A 19,653-nucleotide genomic window follows, 5' to 3' on the forward strand; every position below is an offset into this window, starting at 1 on the left:
CGAGAGGTAAGTTCCTTGGTGTCCACATCACCAACAAACTATCATGGTCCAAACACATCAAGACAGTTGTGAAGAGGGCACGACAACACCTTTTCCCCCTCAGGAGACTAAAAAGATTTGGTATGGCAACTGCTCGGCATCCGACCGTATGGCGCTACAGTACATCACTGGGGCCAAGCTTCCTGCCATCCCGGACCAATATACTAGTCAAAGACTCCAGTCACCCAAGTCAGACTGTTTACATTTACATTTTAGTCATTTAGCAGACGCTCTTATCCAGAGCGACTTACAGTTAGTGAGTGCATACATATTTTTTTTTATACTGTTCTCTCTGCTACCGCACGGCAAGCGGTGCCGGAGCGCCAAGTCTAGGTCCAAAAGTCTCCATAACAGCTTCTACCCCCAAGCCATAAGACTGCTGAACAATTAATCAAATGGCCACCCGGACTATTTACATTAACCCCCCATTTGATTTTACACTGCTGCTGCTCGCTGTTTTTTTATCTATCACTTTACCCCTAACTACATGTACAAACTACCTTGACTAACCTGTACCCCCGCACATTGACTTGGTACCGGTACTCCCTGTATAGAACCTTGGTATTGTTATTTTATTGTGTTACTTTTTATTTTTTACTTTATTTAGTAATTATTTTCTGAACTATTTATTGAACTGCATTGTTGGTTAAGGGCTTGTAAGAAAGCATTTCACTGTAAGGTCTACATCTGTTGTATTCAGCACATGTGACAAATTACATTTGAAATCTACCTCTATTGATCCAGTATCCCTGCACATTGTAAATTTGGTACTGGAACTGACCCTGTATTTAGTATGCTTATTCACTTTATCATTTTCTTATTTTTAGTATTACATTGTTATTCATTACTGCATTGTTGGGGTTAGAGCTAGCAAGAAAGGCATTTCACTGTACTTCTGCATGTGACATTAAAACTTGAAACCTGAGCGAAGCATGAGAATACCACTGTTCTGCTGCCATCTAGTGGATATTTGGGGAACTGATACAGAGTCAAAATGCCATTCAACAAAAAATGGAAGAATGTTTAAAAAACATGACATTTATTCCATACAAGGGTCTGTGCAAAACAACTTGAAAAGGAAAAGAGAAGGACTGTCTTAAAGGGGACACGATCAACATTTTCAAGACCACAAGTTCCCACATAAGTTATTATCAAACATCATCCAAGGATAGTATTTTGAGTTGAAAATACCAGACTACAAGGACATGATATAGAACTGTGATATCTTTCCCACATTTATAATATGACAGTAAACTTTTGCAAGACTGCATCATCCCACAACTAATCAAATTATTCCCATCGACACTTCAGTGATGGCAAACCGTAACAGATAAATTAATGATGTGGAGGGTATTGGCAACATATTTCCTGTTAATTGTTTTTAGTGTCCAGGGTTCCTTTTTCTAAACTGTGTGTGTGTGTGTGTGTGTGTGTGTGTGTGTGTGTTTGTGATACTGTTGCATACTGAACAATTAGGCTACTTTAAGCAGACAAACACCATTATCATTATACCACCACCACATTCAGTACAGTGTGGTCACTTCACAGAATGAATAAAACACTGTTCGCGACACTCAAATGGTTCAAGTTGAATCAACACGAGTGGCATTGAATTTGGCAAGCCCATTATAAACTGAAACTGCCATTTTGTATCATCATAAATAAACATAAAATATATTGTCCCCAACCTACATCAGACAGTACATTCAGATACCAGGCAGGTCAACACCTACCGTATGGACACACTCCACCTATATAACTAGTCAAACTTACGACAGGACAGTGAGTCAGTCTTTCTGAATCGTTGAATCAGTTTTGACAGACCGACAATACTGACGTAACCGTTCGATAACGTCTACTTTGCTAATGTTCTTTGGCAGTAATCCTCTCTTCTCAATTTGTTTGTTAACTGTGTGTGGGTTTGACTGTTCTTTGTTTACATTTCCCTTAAGGAAAAGCATCTCAGTGAATCTTGGATCTTCCTAATCGACCCTCTTGAACTCACAATTCATCCTGCAGAAAGAAAGAACGAAAAGTTCATCGTTTTAACATGCTATTCAAATATTACAACATGATCCATTTGGATTACAATTGCGGTGGTGAACATTCACGGATGTACTGCGACAAAGTGAGGTTGATAAAATATCTCATATTTCAGTTTGATACTTCGATATTCTGAGCCAACACAATCCACAATCACTTCAGTCAGACTATTAGCAGTCGTCTTGGCTGAATTAGTTAAGCCAGTAAATCCAGAAGCCAGAAGCCAAACTCTCACTTAAAAGTCTATGCCAGAGAATAATATAATTCTGCTCGACTGCAAAAAGCAAGAGGTAGCTAAGATTAAAAAGCAACATGGTGATTGCAGAGTTGCTGAACCGCGTAAGAAGCTTACCTTGAAGTTGGCGGCCTTGCCATGTAACCATGGAGATAGCTGCTGGAGCCTCTGACGGAGGAGGTCGGCAATGTTAGTAGCATCCCGGCTGTTGACGTGCTCCCCTCCCTGGTCACGCTGGGGGACAGAAGGAGGTATGATAGAGGGACGGAGGGATGGGTGGATAGAGGGATAGATGAAAGGATAATGGAGGGAGGGATGGCGGGATGGAGACGGAGAGGAGGGATTAGTAAGGGGAACAGTGCTCTGAGGTAGAGTTATTCTCGGGTCCAAACAGTTGGACCCATTCCGAAATTGACTTTTTTTTTTTATATATAGAGACCCGTTCCGAACTGACCCAAGGACAACTAGACCCGTTCCGTATAGACCTGGTTGGATCCAGACCCGGTCCGATCAGATTGAGGGAAGCAGCAGAAAAGTACTTTTTTACGCTACTTTATTAACTGGAGCTGATCAAGCGAGAGGAGGGAGAGGGGTGCTGCTCTAGCAGGCGGGGGAGGGGCCATACTGTGAGCAGGGAGGGAGAGACAGCAATCAACCAAGCCGACTCGTGCTAAAGTAGACTAATAGCTGCCATAGCTACAAAATGTATCATCAAATAGGATGACATAGTACCCATCTTCACTGCATCATACCGGGAGAAGCTTGCTAATTTTAACTAGCTAGGCTAATTGAAGCTGCAGTGAATGCGCTTTCTCATCCTACAGTTACAAATAACAACAACTCCATTCAGAATATTAAGTAGCAGCCAACCTGTTGTCTCTTGCAGTGGAGGCTGCTGAGGGGAGGACGGCTCATAATAATGGCTGGAATGGAGTCAATGGAATGGTATCAAACACAAAGACGTGGTTTCCTTGTGGTTGATACCACTCCATTGACTCCATTCCAGCCATTTTTATGAGCCGTCCTCCCCTCAGCAGCCTCCACTGGTCTCTTGGTCGTTGTAGCCTATCCTTCTCCTTTAAGTTTTAATTCCGTCATTTTTATTCCATCTTCCATTGATTAGATATCTCCTAACTTTTGCCAGACATGGAGGCTCTGACTGTAGCCTATTGTCGCTTTGATGACTTATGATTAGCCAACAACAACTTTCATTCTTGTGAAAGCAAGAGCAGCAGCATAAATGATAACATTTCACTCTACTGCAGCAGTCGCGTTCGGATATGTACGGGCCCTTCCGGACAAGTCAGTTAAAATTACAGATACCCGAGACCCGTGACAATCATATCAGATCTGACCCAGACACCCATGACATTATTTAGAATTCTTGATCCGGACCTGCGCGGGTCCCAGATTGGGTCTCGGGTATTAGGGTACAGGTGGATCCATGAAGACCTCTACTAAATGGTAAACAACTTTAGGCAAGAGGTTCCCAAAGCAAAATACTAAATAAATAAATATACAGTTTAACAAGAATATCTTTCTACTAGAACTTCTGATACATAGTAATCAAATGTCTAACTTGTAGCGTGTTTTCCAGTCTAACAAGGACAGGAAGATGTCAGATACAGTTTGTTTTCATCATAGCAGCTTATTTGTATCATTGCACCCTCTTGGTGAAGTTATTGTACAATAATGTGTTATCTTCTCAATAACTTACCTGGATAAATAGCTAATACATAAAAAACTACCAATCAGGAGTCTCTTACCTTCTTGGTGACCAGGTGTGGGTAGAATCGGACGCTGGGATAGGCTGTGATGCCGGCTGATTGACAGGTCTGGTAGTGGGCCTGACAGTCTACTTTCCCTGCCCTCACGCTTCCTTTCACCATCTAGACAAAGACAAAGTCTGCATTAGAAAATGGCATCCTATTCCCTGTAGTGCACAAATTTTGACCAGGGCCCATAGGGCCAAAGCCGCCCGGTGTTTCTTTCCCCAGTAGAGATAAAGTGTATGAATTGCCTGACTGGCTGGGCTGTGGGACAGCGGTTGTTCAGTGGCTGTGCAGTGATAATTCAAATGGAACTGTTAACAGGCATAGCCCGTGGATTATTGTGAAAACTAACGGCTATCAAACAATCAGCATCCAAACTACCTGTTTTATAAATAGTGAATAATGTGCCATTTGGGCACAGAAAATAACATGGCCGCCCAGTGACTCAGACACTTCAGAACCATTACATTATTCAGAGCAAAGACACACAAGGCACTCCACTGTTACTGTTAAGCTGTTACCAGCCTAGCGCTGGAAGCACAGTATGAGTAGAGATGCAGATACAATAACTTCGCTCTACCATAGAAACACAGCCGCTTCACATTAAAATAACAATGGACTCATATTATAAACATGAATATGAGCCATATTCATGAAGTGTCTCAGAGTAGATCAGTTTAGCCATTTATATCATAATTATTATGATTAGCCTACATGGACAGGGGGGGGCCCTGATCCTAGATCAGCACTCCTACTCTGACGCTTTATGAAAATGGGCCCAGAAACAAGTGTTTGAGAGATGGTGGGAGTGGAGAGGATATCTTACCCGAGCGAGGACCTCGAACTCTGGGGCAAAGTGCTGGCATGGCCCACACCACGGAGCATAGAAGTCCACCACCCAGTGATCCTTCCCTTCCATCACCTTGTTCCTGAAGTCATCTGGAGTCAGATCCACTGACGCTCTTGGGAGAGTGCTAAGACAAAGACAGACTGCATAAATTCCTTTCTGTTGAATACAAAATCAAATACAAATATTCCTCTAATAGTGATTGATAAAAGGCTAGGACAGGCTAACATAAGAAACACAGCGGAGAGAACATACCCCATAGCCCAGACTTTGAGAGAGTGTGCGTCTCGATGCCAGCCGTTGTAACTCCTGGTGAGAGAAATAAAAACAGCACTCTTATTTATTTACAACATAACTTAAGGTAAACTTTACAACATGTAAACTTAGTGCAACCTGTACAACATGTAAATAGGAACTGTAAGACTAGGGTCTGAATCAAGCATTTCTGAAACTCTTGTGAAAGGACAGTAAGGTACATACTGGTATACGTCTCGTCGGTTGGCGTTCTGAGGGTAGAGGCGTATCTCAGGGTAGGCTCTGACCCCCTCTCCCTGGCAGAAGGAGTGGTGTTTCTGACAGTCCACCGTCCCCACCTTTATCATACCATTCAGCGCCTGAGGAGACAGAAGAGACATCAGCAGACAGAAAACCAGGAGGAATACAAATTATTTGCTCGAGTGGACGACCATTTAGAAAATCTTGGAGACAAATGCATTTAGTTGGATTTATTGATGACACCCACCCACCCTAGAATGAAATGTGATAATGCTCATACCATATATATCTTTGCTAGATTCAAGCCACCCGATATCCAGAGAACACATCAGTGGAAGCTCTGTTGCTGTGCCTACCCGTGCCATTCTCCTCCACTCTGGCAGCAGGGCAGATATACCAGTACTCGCTACAGCCTACTACCCTACCCCCTACAGTCCACCCAGCCACACCAGGGAGCATAGAAGTCTACCATCCTTCTACCTAAGTACCTACTGCCTAGTACCTACTCTCTACTCCCTCCTGCCAACAGCCTACTCTCCAGCCTACAACCTACTGCCTGCTACTTACCAGCTATCCAAGCCACCCTTCTCCACTCAGGCAGCAGGGCCTGGCAGGGCCCACACCAGGGAGCATAGAAGTCTACCAGCATACTGCCTAACACCTACTCTCTACAGCCTACTACCCTACCATCCTCCTCCACTCAGGCAGCAAGGCCTGACAGGGCCCACACCACAGGGCATAAAAGTCCACCATCCTACTGCCTAGTACCTAGTGCCCAGGGCCTCCTGCCCTAAAGAACCAGTACCTACCCGTGCCATCCTCCTCCACTCAGGCAGCAAAGCCTGACAGGGCCCACACCACGGGGCATAGAAGTCCACCATCCAGGTCTCGTTGTGTTTCCTCCTCTTTACCAGCTCTACAAAGCTGTCTGGGTCCATGGTCACCACTGTAGGGTTGACCAAGTCCTGGAAAAGTGGGGAGAATCAGAGGAGTCACTACAGTGGGGCTCTATTGTATAAAGGGGCTGGAAATTCAGAACCATTGTCAATTGGAGAGTGGTACGGTAACCATATGTTGAGTCTCTTGGTTTTAAACCTCTCTGGCGCTATAAGCACTGGCTCGCAAGGAGACAGCACCATACTGCAAACTAGGCTAATTGTAAGCTTCTCACCTGTATGAACTCCAGGATTCCATCAGCAGAGTGATGGCCCTCGTACTCATGGATGGAGGACTTGTTAAAGATTACCGTGGTCGGGTAGGCATGGATATTATACTGAAAACAGGCACATAGGACATACGTTAAATTACTGTAGTAGCTACTGCTACTTTGAGTTATCCATCAAAACCAGAAACGCATTTACAATTTGGTTGATACTCAGGGATCTGATCAGAACATCTTGAGTTTGGCTAGGGGAAAGGCCAGTTCCAATATATGAATGGAGGATGTCAGATTAAAATCAGGAGAAGTCACATCCCTGTGGATACTGAATTGGCATTGCTGCCACTGATTTTGACCAATGATTCAATATTACATCCATGTCAGGCAGATAGAAGATATTCTCTGGAGGGCAGTAGTCCCAGGTTTTAATCCCCAGTAGGTGGTGTGGTGGTGGGTGGACAAGCCGATACCCGGCCGTCTCTCACTCATTTACTGTTCAATTATCCTAACCAGATTCCGCTGCAGTGGGCTCCCACAGCCCATCACTCTAATAGGGGCTGCAGGTAGCCTAGTGGGTATGAGCGTTGGGCCAGTAACCAAAAGGCTGCTGGTTGGATACCCCAAGTCGACTAGGTGAAAGATCTGTCGATGTGCCCTCGACTAAGGCACTTAACCATAATTGTTCCTGTAAGTCACTCTGGATAACAGCGTCTGCTAAATTACTAAAATGTAAAAGCACTGACTGTCATCTGTACTTTATCACACTTAGAGGCTGAAGGGCTGCAGCGTAGAGACCGGACTAAGGATTAACGTCGGTAACCAGGATCGAAAATATAAAATCACTAGATAGCCCTACTACGCCTTACTACGACACAGCCAGAGAGGAATGATAGCCCTACTACGCCTTACTACGACACAGCCAGAGAGGAATGATAGCCCTACTACGACACAGCCAGAGAGGAATGATAGCCCTACTACGCCTTACTACGACACAGCCAGAGAGGAATGATAGCCCTACTACGCCTTACTACGACACAGCCAGAGAGGAATGATAGCCCTACTACGCCTGTATGCCATACAGCCCAGTGGAAAGCAGTAAGAAATAAAATGCTTTGCAGATATGTATGAGTCATACTAAGGTAACTCCATTGAATGAAACAAATATTATTTAGTTCAATCACAAAATCAAAATCACATTTTATGTCACATGCGCTGAATACAACAAGTGTAGACTATACCGTGAAATGCTTACTTATGAGCCCTTTCCCAACAATGCAGTTAGAAAGTAAGAAACTAGATAAAAATAAAATAGTAACACAATAAAATAACAATAACGAGGCTATATACAAGAAGTACCGGTACCGGGTGAATGTACTGGGATACGAGGTAGTTGGGGTGATTGAGTCAGGTAATATGTACATGTAGGTAGGGGGTGAAAGGCAGAAAGTCCAGGTAGCAGTTTAATTAACTGTTCAGGAGTCGTATGGCTATGGGGTAGAAGCTGTTAATGAGCCTTTTGGTCCCTGACTTGGCGCGCCTGTATCACTTGCCGTGCGGTAGCAGAGAGAACAGGCTGACTTGGGTGATGGAGTCTTTGACCATTTTTAGGGCCTTCCTCTGACACCGCATGGTATAGAGGTCCTGGATGGCAGGGAGCTCGGCCCCAGTGATGTACTGGGCCGTATGCACTACCCTCTTTAAGGATCTGAGGGCCCATGCCATCCAGGACCTCTATACCAGGAGGAAGAGGCATTGTCGTGCCCTCTTCATGACTATGTTGGTGTGTTTGGACCATGACAGGTCCTTAGGTGATGTGGACACCGAGGAACTTGAAGCTCTCGACCGTCTCCACTACAGCCCTGTTGATGTGAATGTGGGCGTGCTCAGCCCTCTGTTTCCTGTAGTCCACGATCAGCTCTTTTGTCTTGCTGACGTTGAGGGAGAGGTTGTCGTCCTGGCATGACACTGCCAGGTCTCTGACCACCTCCCTGTAGGCTGTATCATCGTCATCGGTGATCAGGCCTACCACGATCAGCAAACTTTATGATGGTGTTGGAGTCGTGTCGGGCCACGTAGACGTGGATGAACAGGGAGTACAGGTGGGGGCTAAGCACGCTCCCCTGAGGGGCCCGGGTGTTAAGGGTTAGCGTGGCAGATGTGTTATTGCCTTCCCAAACCACCTGAGGGCAGCCCTTCAGAAAGTCCAGTATCCAATTGCAGAAGGATGTGTTTAATTCCAGGGTCCTTAGCTTAGTGATGAGCTTGGAGGGAACTATGGCGTTGAATGCTGAGCTGTAGTCAATGAACAGCATTCTCACGTAGGTGTTCCTTTTGTCCAGTTGGGAAAGGGCAGTATGGAGTGCAATAGAGTGGGGATCTGTTGGGGCGGTATGCAAATTGGAATGGGTCCAGGGTGTCTGGAATGATGGTGGGTGTTGATGTGAGCCATGACCAGCCTTTCAAAGCATTTCATAGCTACAAATGTAAGTGATACGGGGCGATACTCATTTAGACATGTTACCTTGGCGTTCTTGGGCACGGGGACTATGGTGGTCTGTTTGAAACGTGGGTATTACAGACTGGGTCAGGGAGAGGTTGAAAATGTCAGTGAGGACACTTGCTAGCTGGTCAGCGCATGCTCCGAGTACGCGTACTCGTAATCCGTCTGGCCCTGCGGCCTTGTGAATGTTAAGACCTTTTAAAAAACAGGTTACTCACCTCGGCTACAGAGAGCGTGATCACACAGTCATCCGGAACAGCTAGTGCTCTCATGCATGGTTCAGTGTTGCTTGCCTCAAAGCGAGCATAGAAGGCATTTAGCTCGTCGGGTAGGCTTGTGTCACTGCGCAGCTCACGGCTGGGTTTCCCTTTGTAATCCGTAATAGTTTGCAAGCTCTGCCACATCCGACGAGCGTCAGAGCCGGTGTAGTAGGATTCGACCTTAGTCCTGTGTTGACGCTTTGCCTGTTTGATGGTTTGTTGGAGGGCGTAGCAGGATTTCTTATAAGCGTCCGGATGTGTCCCACTCCTTGAAAGCGGCAGCTCTAGCCTTTAGTGCAGTGCGGATGTTGCCTGTAATCCATGGCTTCTGGTTAGGATATGTAAATACGGTCACTGTGGGGACTACGTCTTCGATGTACTTATTAATGAAGCCGGATTGAGGTGGTAAACTCCTCAATGCCATCGGATGAATCCCGGAACATACACAACATGACCAAAAGTATGTGGACTTCTGCTCGTTCGAACATCTCATTCCAAAATCATGGGCATTAATATGAAGTTGGGCCCCCCTTTGCTACTATAACAGCCTCCAGTCTTCTGGGAAGGCTTTCCACTAGATGTTGGAACATTGCCTGGGGGACTTGCTTCCATTCAGCCACAAGAGCATTAGTGAGGTCGGGCACTGATGTTGGGCGATTAGGCCTGGCTCACAGTTGGCATTCCAATTCATCCCAAAGGTGTTCGATGGGGTTGAGGTCAGGGCTCTGTGCAGGCCAGTCAAGTTCTTCCACACCGATCTCAACAAAGCATTTCTGTATGGACCTCGCTTTGTGCACGGGGTCATGCTGAAACAGGAAAGGGCCTTCACCAAAACTGTTGCCACAAAGTTGGAATCACAGAACCGTCTAGAATGTCATTGTATGCTGTAGCGTTAAGATTTCCCTTCACTGGAACCAAGGGGCCTGAACCATGAAAAACAGCCCCAGACCATTATTCCTCAACCACTTTACAGTTGGCACTATGCATTCAGGCAGGTAGCGTACTCCTGGCATCCGCCAAACCCAGATTTTCCATCGTACTGCCAGATGGTGAAGCGTGATTCCTCACGCCAGAGAACACGTTTCCACTGCTCCAGAGTCCAATGGTCTTACACCGCTCCAGCCGACGCTTGGCATTGCGCATGGTGATCTTCGGCTTGTGTGCGGCTGCTCGGTCATGGGAACCCATTTCATAAAGCTCCCAACGAACAGGTCTTCTGCTGACATTGCTTCCAGAGGCAGATTGGAACTCAGTAGTGAGTGTTGCAACCGAGGACAGACGATTTTTACGCGCTGCAGCCCTCGGCGGTCCCGTTCTGTGAGCTTGTGTGGCCTACCACTTCGCAGCTGAGCAGTTGTTGCTCCTAGACGTTTCCACTTCATAATAACAGCACTTACAGTTGACTGGGGCAGCTCTAGCAGGGCAGAAATTTGAAGAAGGTGGCATCCTATGATGGTGCCACGTTGAAAGTCACTGAGCTCTTCAGTAAGGCCATTCTACTGCCAATGTTTGGCTATGGAGATTGCAAGGCTGGGTCCCCATTTTATACACCTGTCAGCAACGGGTGTGGCTCAGATAGCTGAATCCACTCATTTGAAAGGGTGTCCATATACATATAGTGTATTCTAATCTGTGCTAGCAAAACAGTCCTGTAGGTTAGCGTCCGCTTTATCGGACCACTTCCGTATTGAGCGCATCACTGGTACTTCGTGTTTTAGTTTTTGATTGTAAGCAGGAATTAAGAGGATGGAGTGATGGTCAGGTTTGCCAAATGGGGGCGAGGGAGAGCTTTGTATGAGTCTCTGTGTGTTGAATAAAGGTGATCTAGAGTTTTTCTGCCTCTAGTAACTAGAGTCTAGTTGCACAGGAGAAATTAGGTAAAACAGATTTGAGTTTCTCTTCATTAAAATCCCCAGCCACTACAAGCGCCGCATCTGGGTGAGCATTTTCTTGTTTGCTTGCTGAGTGCAGTCTTAGTGCCGGCATCTGCTTGTGGTGGTAAATAGACAGCTACGAAAAATAGATAAACTCTCTTGGTAAATAGTATGGTCTATAGCTTATCATGAGGTATTCTAACTCAGCCGAGCAGAACCCTCGAGACTTCTTTAATATTAGATTGTGCACCAACTGTTGTTGACAAAGAGGCACCCCCCCCTCCCCTCAGCTTACCGGATGCAGCTGTTCTGTCCTGCCAATTTACAGAAAAATCAGCTAGATTTACATTTTCATGTCCTTGTTCAGCCACGACTCTGTGAAACATAGGATATTACAGTTCAGATCACGTTGAATGGATAGTCTCGAACGGCGCTCATCCAGTTTATTTTCCAGTGATTGCACGTTCGCCAATAGAACGGACGATAATGACGACTTATCCACTCGCTGTCTCGTTAGATATCCCGCAAGCCAACCTCTATAGCGCTGCCTCCGCTGAGTGACGGGGATTTGGGCCTAGTCTGGTATTAGCATTTTGTCCTTCGTCTCCGATTAATTGAAATCGAGTTTAGTAATCACTATTTTGATGTCCAGAAGCTGTTTTTTGTCATATGAAACGATGGCCGAAACATTATGTACAAAAAAAAAGTTAGGCCCAACAAAAAAATAAAAAGCCACAATTGGTCAGGAACCTGTAAAAACGGCAGTCATTCGCTCCGGCGCCATTATTACAAACCATCATCATGATCAATACCTTCATTATAGTGAGAGATTATGTTATAGAGTAAGGCAGCAGTTCCCAAACTAGGGGGTCGCCTGATATGAAAATGGGGTCGCGGGAGAATTTCCAAAATCTCAAAATCATTGTAATGTGGTTAATCTTAATCTAAATGATATGAAAGTAAAGGGCTTTATGTTTCTAGAACGGTATCGCAATTGAGAATCGAGTCACACTTAGATGGAGTATTTGGCTGTTTTGGCTGCCAGAACCAGTCTACCTCTGAAAATAACAAGGTACTTGGACCTTAAGGAGTAGCGCTCACCTCCAATGCTTGGAAGAGCACTTTGGGACATACTTCCCAATCCATTTGACTGATCATGGCTCAGTTGGCATGCCGGTAAGTGAAATCGAACAGCTGATCGAGCTGTCATGTGACCGAATGCATTCACGGGTCACTACGGAGGAGTTTTGGTTCCTGACTCAAAGGGAATAACCTGCCGTCTCACTCTGAGCATTAATGCCGTGTTCAAAACAACGGGGAACTCGGAAATCTCCGACTTCAGTGCGTTCAAGACAACTGGGAACTCTAAAAGAAACGATTTGAACAGTCCTCCAACTCTGAATTCCAACAAAGGAACTCGGGCCTAAAGATCACTGACGTCATGATTTGACCTCGTATTTTTCAGAGTTCCCAGTTGTCTTGAAAGCACCATAAACTCATGGTAGGCTACCCTTCGCCAGCTCATATCTGTGTGAAGCTGGATTCAGTGCTCTCATCTGCATTAAAACCTAATATTGATCCAGGTTGGATGTGACAGCAGAGATGAGGAGCGCACGACATGCATCAAGCACACCCATCTCAGTGGTGGTGAGAAGAGAGATTATGTCTGACTAATTTGCAATCGACTGTCATAGTCCCACATTAAAAGTATGTGACGGTGAGTTGAGAAGACAATCAGAAACTGTTAGAATGCTTTTCAATTGACTGCCATAGCCCCAAATAAAAAAGTAAACATTGGCTGTTAATTCCACAATTTTTTTCACATGGTTGGGGTCGTGACAATTTTCAGATATCAAAATGGGGTGGGGCCAGGAGTTGGGGACCTAGTTAAACTCTGGGGCCTAGTTATTTACTGTGGAATTTTAGAGCGACATTCTTAGATGGCTGGCTCCTCAATACATCTAGGCCTCTATCGTGAAATATACAGAAGAATACCACATCTCTTGGTTTTGGTATGTTCTCCAGACACTCACCACGCTGCAAAGGCCCTCGTGCACGGTGCAGTCCAGTGTTCCAAACTTCATCTGACCAAACAACTGGATCGAGGCTTTCCTCAGCTCAGGGAGGAGAGCACGACAGGGCGGACACCACTACAAGGAAACAGTGTTAGTATTTGTTAATGGACCAAACCCAATGTCTCTGCCAAATCAACTGGCTCTAGTCCAATTTACACAACAATGTCTGTTTACTTTCAGGGATTAATGTTAGTCACCAACGGATTATTATTTTAGTATAGCCACACCTATCTTTTCAAACATGTAGTCAACTGTGAACATTGATAAGCAAGTAAAGCATTAGTCACTAACATTAGACTGATACTTACAGGAGCAAAGAAGTCAACCATCCAGGGCTCCTTGCCATCACTGGGGAAGTCCTCTGGTCTCAGAGTGGTGACATGGGCGCTGACACTCTCCTTAGCAAATGCTACAATGTTATACAGCACATCCTTCCCTGGAAGAGCCGAAACAGTGTTGCAAGTTTATTTGCCATTTATAATGAATACATTGGAAATCTTACTCAGCAAGCACTCATGATAAAAAACACAATAAATGAATCCATAAAATGTGCATATGTATATACTGTACAACAACAAGTGAAAAGGTACGCAGAGTGAATTAAAAAACAAATACAAAACTCCTGTGTTTGAATAAGACGTGGACTTACCATGGTGTATCTCAAAGTCATGAATCCCAAGGCCTTTAAAGACCGCGATGCAGGGCTTTTGAATGTAGAAGGAGCCACACAATTCTGACTCAGTAAGGCAGTCCACCTTTCCCACCTGAGAAAAAGCACAAAGTACTGTCCGTTTTAAACAGAAAGTATCCAGACTGAAACAGTGCCGTGAATCAATAGTGAAACGATATAGAGCAATATTCAGTGTAGATTCCAAGCTACACCTTACCTGTATGTGGGCCCCCTTCAGAAAAGCATTGAGCTTCTTATACTCATGAGACTCTATGGTCTTCTGTCCAAAGTAAAAACTGACCAGCCACCGATGATGGGCCAGTTTACTCTAGAGACATATGTATAACAGAATAGAACACAACAGAATAACTGTATTTTTCCTAAATATTTCAGCTTCACCACTACAGGTGTGTTCCCAACTGAAATCATGTCAGACAATAGACGATTTCATATCAAATATCTGCGGCTACCATTAGTAGGTAGGCCTATTAATACAAAAAATGAGGAAACAGGCCATAGCAGCCATAGCAGATGCTGCCATAGCAGACGCTGTGCTAAGAACTAACCCCCACCCCCCACCGACGATTTTTACTGTACATTAGATTTATTGTTGGGTTATTATTACTGTACCTTAAAGGTGTCCTTAGTAAGAGCCTCCAGGTCAGGCAGATGCTGCATCACCTCTCCATAGATCTCTCTGGTGTCCAAACTCTGCAGAAACTGTTATGATAAAACCAATGTGTTTGTTGTAAAACTGTGCTTTCACAACCGTTACGATTCGATCATAGCATCTCGATAGAACATTTTTATAAATTATCTTAGCGATGTATGGTGAGGATTCTTCATAAACCCTCCTAGGTTTCTCTATCTCACCTACAAATACATTTCATATTGTACTTGCTTTTGTTTTTACTGTGCGCAAACAAAACTATGGGCCTCTCTTACCAGCACGCTGCCCTTGCTCTTCAGTGAACTGCCGGGAGGGAAGAAGGCTGTTGTGCTGGTGGTCACCTCAAAGCTGTCACACAACTCAGCCTGTGTAGAGCAGTCCATCCAGCCCACGTTCACTAAACCCTCCTGATGAGGACACGAGAGGAGGAGACATAATCAGTCAAAATAACAAAGTATGTTCATGGGAAGGTAAGCATACAGCATGGGTTTAATGAGGACTTACCAACATTCCTGCTAATTTGTGCCTCGTCTGTGACTCTAGACAGTCTATGAAAAGATATCAAAACAGACAGTATTTTTAACTATATAGAAAAGCAGTCATACCAAGTTCATTTGTGAGATACTGGTTTCACCAATTCCGACTAGGAGTCTCTTAATTTGTAAACATGACAAATCATCTCAACATTACCCTTAAAGGGTTGCAATGAGGCTATTTATCTACTTCAGTCAGATTAACTCATGGATACCATTTTTATGTCTCTGTGTCCAGTTTGAAGAAAGTTAGAGGCAGTTTTGCGAGCCAATGCTAACTAGAGTTAGTGCAATGACTGGAAGTCTATGGGAACAGCTATCTGTTCCCATAGACTTCCAGTCATTGCACTAACGCTAGTTAGCAATTGCGCTAACGCTAGTAAGCAAATTCCCTCAAACTGCACAGAGACATAAAAATGGTATCCACAAGTTCATCTGACTCTGGGGAAGTAGACATTGCCAAAATCCCGAAGTTTCCCTTTAATAGCCCGTCTTACCTCCTGAGTCAGAACAGAAGGTGATCAGCCATCCAACTCCAGATGAAAACGCTGCCTCAATCTCAGTGAAGACGTTGCCTTGCCACAGCTCTGTAACTCCGCTCATCACAAACTGCATGCCAAACTTAGTCAAACTCTCCTTGCACCTATCTCCAAAGTATTTCTCTGGATTCTATTAGAAGACAGAAAAGGTCAGTTTTAGTGTTGTTCCTAACACCATGATCAGTGATATGTAGCCTGGTTAAACCACCTTAAGAGTCTATTGACGCACCCGTCTGTCAATCTAAGTAACATAATAAACAAAAAAAACGTTTACAAAAAGAATGTGTCCAAAAAAACAACAATATTTCCTGAGCTAAATGTCTGTTTTGCTATTTATGAATGTGTTATTCAATGCGTTTCTATGGGCTACAGCAGTAAAGGCCAAATTCAATATTTTATCTAATATTTTTGTATTTTTTGATACATACAGGGGTCCTAAAATTCTAAATCAAATAGCTAAATGATCCATGGTATGACCATCTTAAAACAATTCCATGTTAGCTTAGTAGAACCCCCCTCCACGTTTAGAGGTTAAACCAGATTGAATGATTCGCCAAAACAATGGTGAGCGCAGCATTCAGTCTGGTTTAACCAGGCTAAGTGATGCATGACAGAGCCATCCTAAAGGAAGCAGTGATGTTCCTCCTACCATTCCAGCTTTGTAAATGTAGAGGCTGGGGTAGCTGTTGATGCCTTTGCTGCGACACAGTCTGTTGTTGTCTCCGCAGTTCACTGCTCCTATCCTGATCACTCCATCCATCTCCTTAGCAAACTCCCTCCACTGCGGACACACAAACACAATAAGTAACATAACATAATGTTGAAATATTAAACATAGATAACAATTATCAAAGGATGAATAAAATAATTTACAAAAAAGGTACAATCTGCAATATTTACTACTGTTCAACGGATGCTAATTAAGTATATGAAACAACCAATGAATAGCTGTAAATATTGCAGATTGCACCTTTAGAGTGAGTGAGGAAAGTATTACCGTGGGAGCCAGCTCATGACAGTGATGACAACGAGGGAAGTAGAAGTTGACAAACCAGAGTTCCCCAGAGTTCACTGCTGCATCTATGGTAGTAAATATCCAGTCAGTATCACAACAAAATGTACCACAACAACCAAACATACCACAAGGAAAGTTGGCTCTGAAGGTTTGGAATAGTGTGACATCACTTACCGAAGTCTCCCCTATCTAAAGTGACAATCTCTATGTCATCATCGTAGATACCTGCAGAAAAAAAGACAAGAGTATGATAAGTCACACCAACTTCCCAAAGGAAATGACTGAAAATGTTGCATGTCGTTAGCTGTAGCCTATCAATGACTTTTCTTCATATGTCTTGTCAATGTTTGCATTTCACAATCTTAGACTACTTTAAAAACGATTTACCAAATTCATTTCTATAGTAGTTCCAGCTCTCATATCGTCCTCCTCCCTGCTGCTCGTCCTGCAGACCCTTCTCTCCATACTTGTCATACTTCTTCCTCAGATTGTCATCCTTCAGAACTTCATATGCCCGGGTTACCTTCAGGAACTTGTCGTGCGCAGTTTCATCATGCTGGGAAATGAGAACATAAATCAAGTTCTGGACTTCGTGGAAAATCACTAGCCTGGTCCCAGATGGGTTTGTGCTGTTTTGGCATGACAATGACCATAGGAGTTGGAAAGACAGCACAAACAGATCTGGGACCAGGCTAGGAAATCACCAGTATTTTGTGATATATTTATGGTATAGTCTATGATAAATGTTGCAAAAGTATATATATAATTTTTTTTATGTAAAAAAAAATGGGATTGTGTGTATTGTAACATTAATGCACTGTTGGAGCTAACATTTCACTGCACCTTCGATTACATCTGCAAATCTGTATACGTGACCAATAAACTGATTTGAACATCTAATATAGGGAAGACTACTCACTGGGTTTTTATCTGGGTGCATGGTCAGAGCCAGCTTTTTGAAGGCTTGCCGTATTTCTCTGGTTGTGGCTTCTCTGGACACCTTTAGTAACTTATAGTAATCCTCAGAGGACACAGAAGCTACCAGGCAACTGAAGACAAGCAGGGAACCCAGCAAAATTCTGCTCCAAGGCATCTGCCCTGGATTCTGAACTTGACAGGCTAGTTTTGATTTTGCTGGTGGTAGAGATTCCATGGCCACCTGTCTCCTCAGTAAACACACAGTGTAACACGTTTCAGTGCTGGATCTCTGAAGTTGTTAGTGTCACACACCTCATCCTAGGTAGGAGAAACAACCCTAGAATGTTCTGACGTCTGCCTGTGTAAAGAAAGATCGAAATAATTACAAAGTGATTTCTCAGATCGTGACCTCTACTAGAGACATGATTGAATGGTGACATAATTGGCCAAGTTAACAAGGTAAGGCAAATTAAGCTAACTATGAACACAATTGTAACACTTTACATGTAATTCAGATCAGTGTTTCTTTGCAGAGATGCAAGATCATACGATCATAATTTGGCAAGGATCTTGCATCAATTACTTCTTCACAAGCTACAAGGCTAGCTAGCTATTTCAGTGTACAGAGACCAGGCTAGCTAGCTAACTTAGTAGCCCAATATGTACTAAGCGCTACTCCTTAAGGTCCAAGTATTGAGAATTGAGAATCAGGGCTAGCTAGCTAGTAGTTATATCTCAAGTAAGTTAACGTTTTGTCGCTAGCTAGCTACCTCATCATTTGGATCAGATATTTTCTCTACACAAAAAAGAAGCCGCTAAATGCATATACCCTGAAATCTTGCAACGTTACCTTGACAGAGTCACTTGTTGGCACACTTCTTATCCGGGTTTTCAACTTTTGACGTCAATTTGACATAAACGGTATTCCATCTAGGCATGACCCATGTACGACCTAGCGACTCCGGGTGTGATGAGATAACTCGATCCGGTGGAATACGACTATACGAGCGCTAATTTCAGAGAGCGCTCCGTAAGCCACGCCCCAGAGGGCAGAGCAAGCCATGTTGGACTGGGACTCGTGTTAATACGCTGAAAAAGCCTCTCATTTTACAGGGTCCGCAATGGTTCTGTGTAGCCTAGTTATGCTAATATATTTGAGACCAGTGTATTGCAGTTAATTTCGTCTTTGACTTAATAAGTAAAATATCTTTGAGTAGTAAACAGGGAAACAACAACGAGTCCCAGACAGTTCGCAAAATAGAACATACCAGAGGGGGCATCGTTTACTAGGCTACCTAAATTATTGGGATCATCTGGTTATCACAAGTATTTGGAACACATTGAACTCGTTGACAAAATAGACCATGGAACCCCTTTTCACACGAAGGTCCACGGTGGGTCTGTGTAAATTATGGCCGGCCGGACCTACCTACAGTGAGGGAAAAAAGTATTTGATCCCCCTGCTGATGTTGTATGTTTGCCCACTGACAAAGACATGATCAGTCTATAATTTTAATGGTAGGGTTATTTGAACAGTGAGAGACAGAATAACAACTGTTAAGTTGCGTCAATTCAAATCTGGTATTTGGGACAAAAGAGGTCAACACGACTTCTAAGATATACTAGTATTTTAATTAATGCAAAACCTTCAACAGACTGATACAATGACAATAGATTCATTAGTCTTTGTTCCCAATTATATTCAGCCTAGACTGATACAATGACAATAGCTTTTTATGGAATATAGTGACAAATAGCGTACACACTTTTATCCAATAATTCCCTATATCCCCAGCCCACCCCTGGTGGTACCTAGTCTGGGGATTTCAGTATTTTCCCAGAACCGCTCTTCTGTGGAACAATACTCAATATACCATGGCTTTTAACATCACATTCACCACAGGTTTACATGTCACAATATGGTGCTTATCTACTCATAATAGTTTCATAATTTAGTTCACTTACATCAAACAGGTGTTTCATAAAATTAATTTGGATAAAGCCAATGT

General features: G+C 43.8%; 1 protein-coding gene across 2 annotated transcripts; it reads right to left on the reverse strand.

The window, feature by feature from the left end:
• Positions 1 to 1,056: 1,056 nt before the first annotated feature.
• LOC121536967 (dnaJ homolog subfamily C member 10) lies at positions 1,057 to 18,649 on the reverse strand. 2 transcript variants are annotated; one of them, XM_041844655.2, is made up of 22 exons: positions 18,495 to 18,649; positions 17,646 to 18,002; positions 17,114 to 17,282; positions 16,901 to 16,951; positions 16,709 to 16,791; positions 16,361 to 16,492; positions 15,670 to 15,841; positions 15,144 to 15,187; positions 14,915 to 15,046; positions 14,600 to 14,689; positions 14,187 to 14,297; positions 13,949 to 14,063; positions 13,608 to 13,735; positions 13,258 to 13,374; positions 6,603 to 6,704; positions 6,241 to 6,396; positions 5,417 to 5,550; positions 5,192 to 5,245; positions 4,916 to 5,063; positions 4,084 to 4,206; positions 2,435 to 2,551; positions 1,057 to 2,052 (listed from the first exon to the last, which is right to left on the reverse strand). In XM_041844655.2, the coding sequence occupies exons 2-22, from the start codon at positions 17,877 to 17,879 to the stop codon at positions 2,041 to 2,043; spliced, it is 2,424 nt and encodes an 807-aa protein (XP_041700589.2). In that variant the 5' UTR covers positions 17,880 to 18,002; positions 18,495 to 18,649; the 3' UTR covers positions 1,057 to 2,040. The 2 variants fall into 2 exon arrangements, with proteins under 2 accessions (XP_041700589.2, XP_041700590.2); XM_041844656.2 differs by lacking the exons at positions 6,241 to 6,396; positions 6,603 to 6,704.
• Positions 18,650 to 19,653: the final 1,004 nt, after the last annotated feature.

Source organism: Coregonus clupeaformis, chromosome 23, assembly GCF_020615455.1.
Source record: "Coregonus clupeaformis isolate EN_2021a chromosome 23, ASM2061545v1, whole genome shotgun sequence".
NCBI lineage: Eukaryota > Metazoa > Chordata > Actinopteri > Salmoniformes > Salmonidae > Coregonus > Coregonus clupeaformis.

Coding starts and splice junctions, on each gene's coding strand:
- LOC121536967 (XM_041844655.2), bottom strand. CDS start 17,879: ATGGAATCTCTACCACCAGCAAAATCAAAACTAGCCTGTCAAGTTCAG. Junction 16,792..16,900: donor TTTAGATAGGGGAGACTTCG/GTAAGTGATGTC, acceptor TTACTACCATAG/ATGCAGCAGTGAACTCTGGG. Junction 15,188..15,669: donor CTTCTGTTCTGACTCAGGAG/GTAAGACGGGCT, acceptor ATCTTTTCATAG/ACTGTCTAGAGTCACAGACG.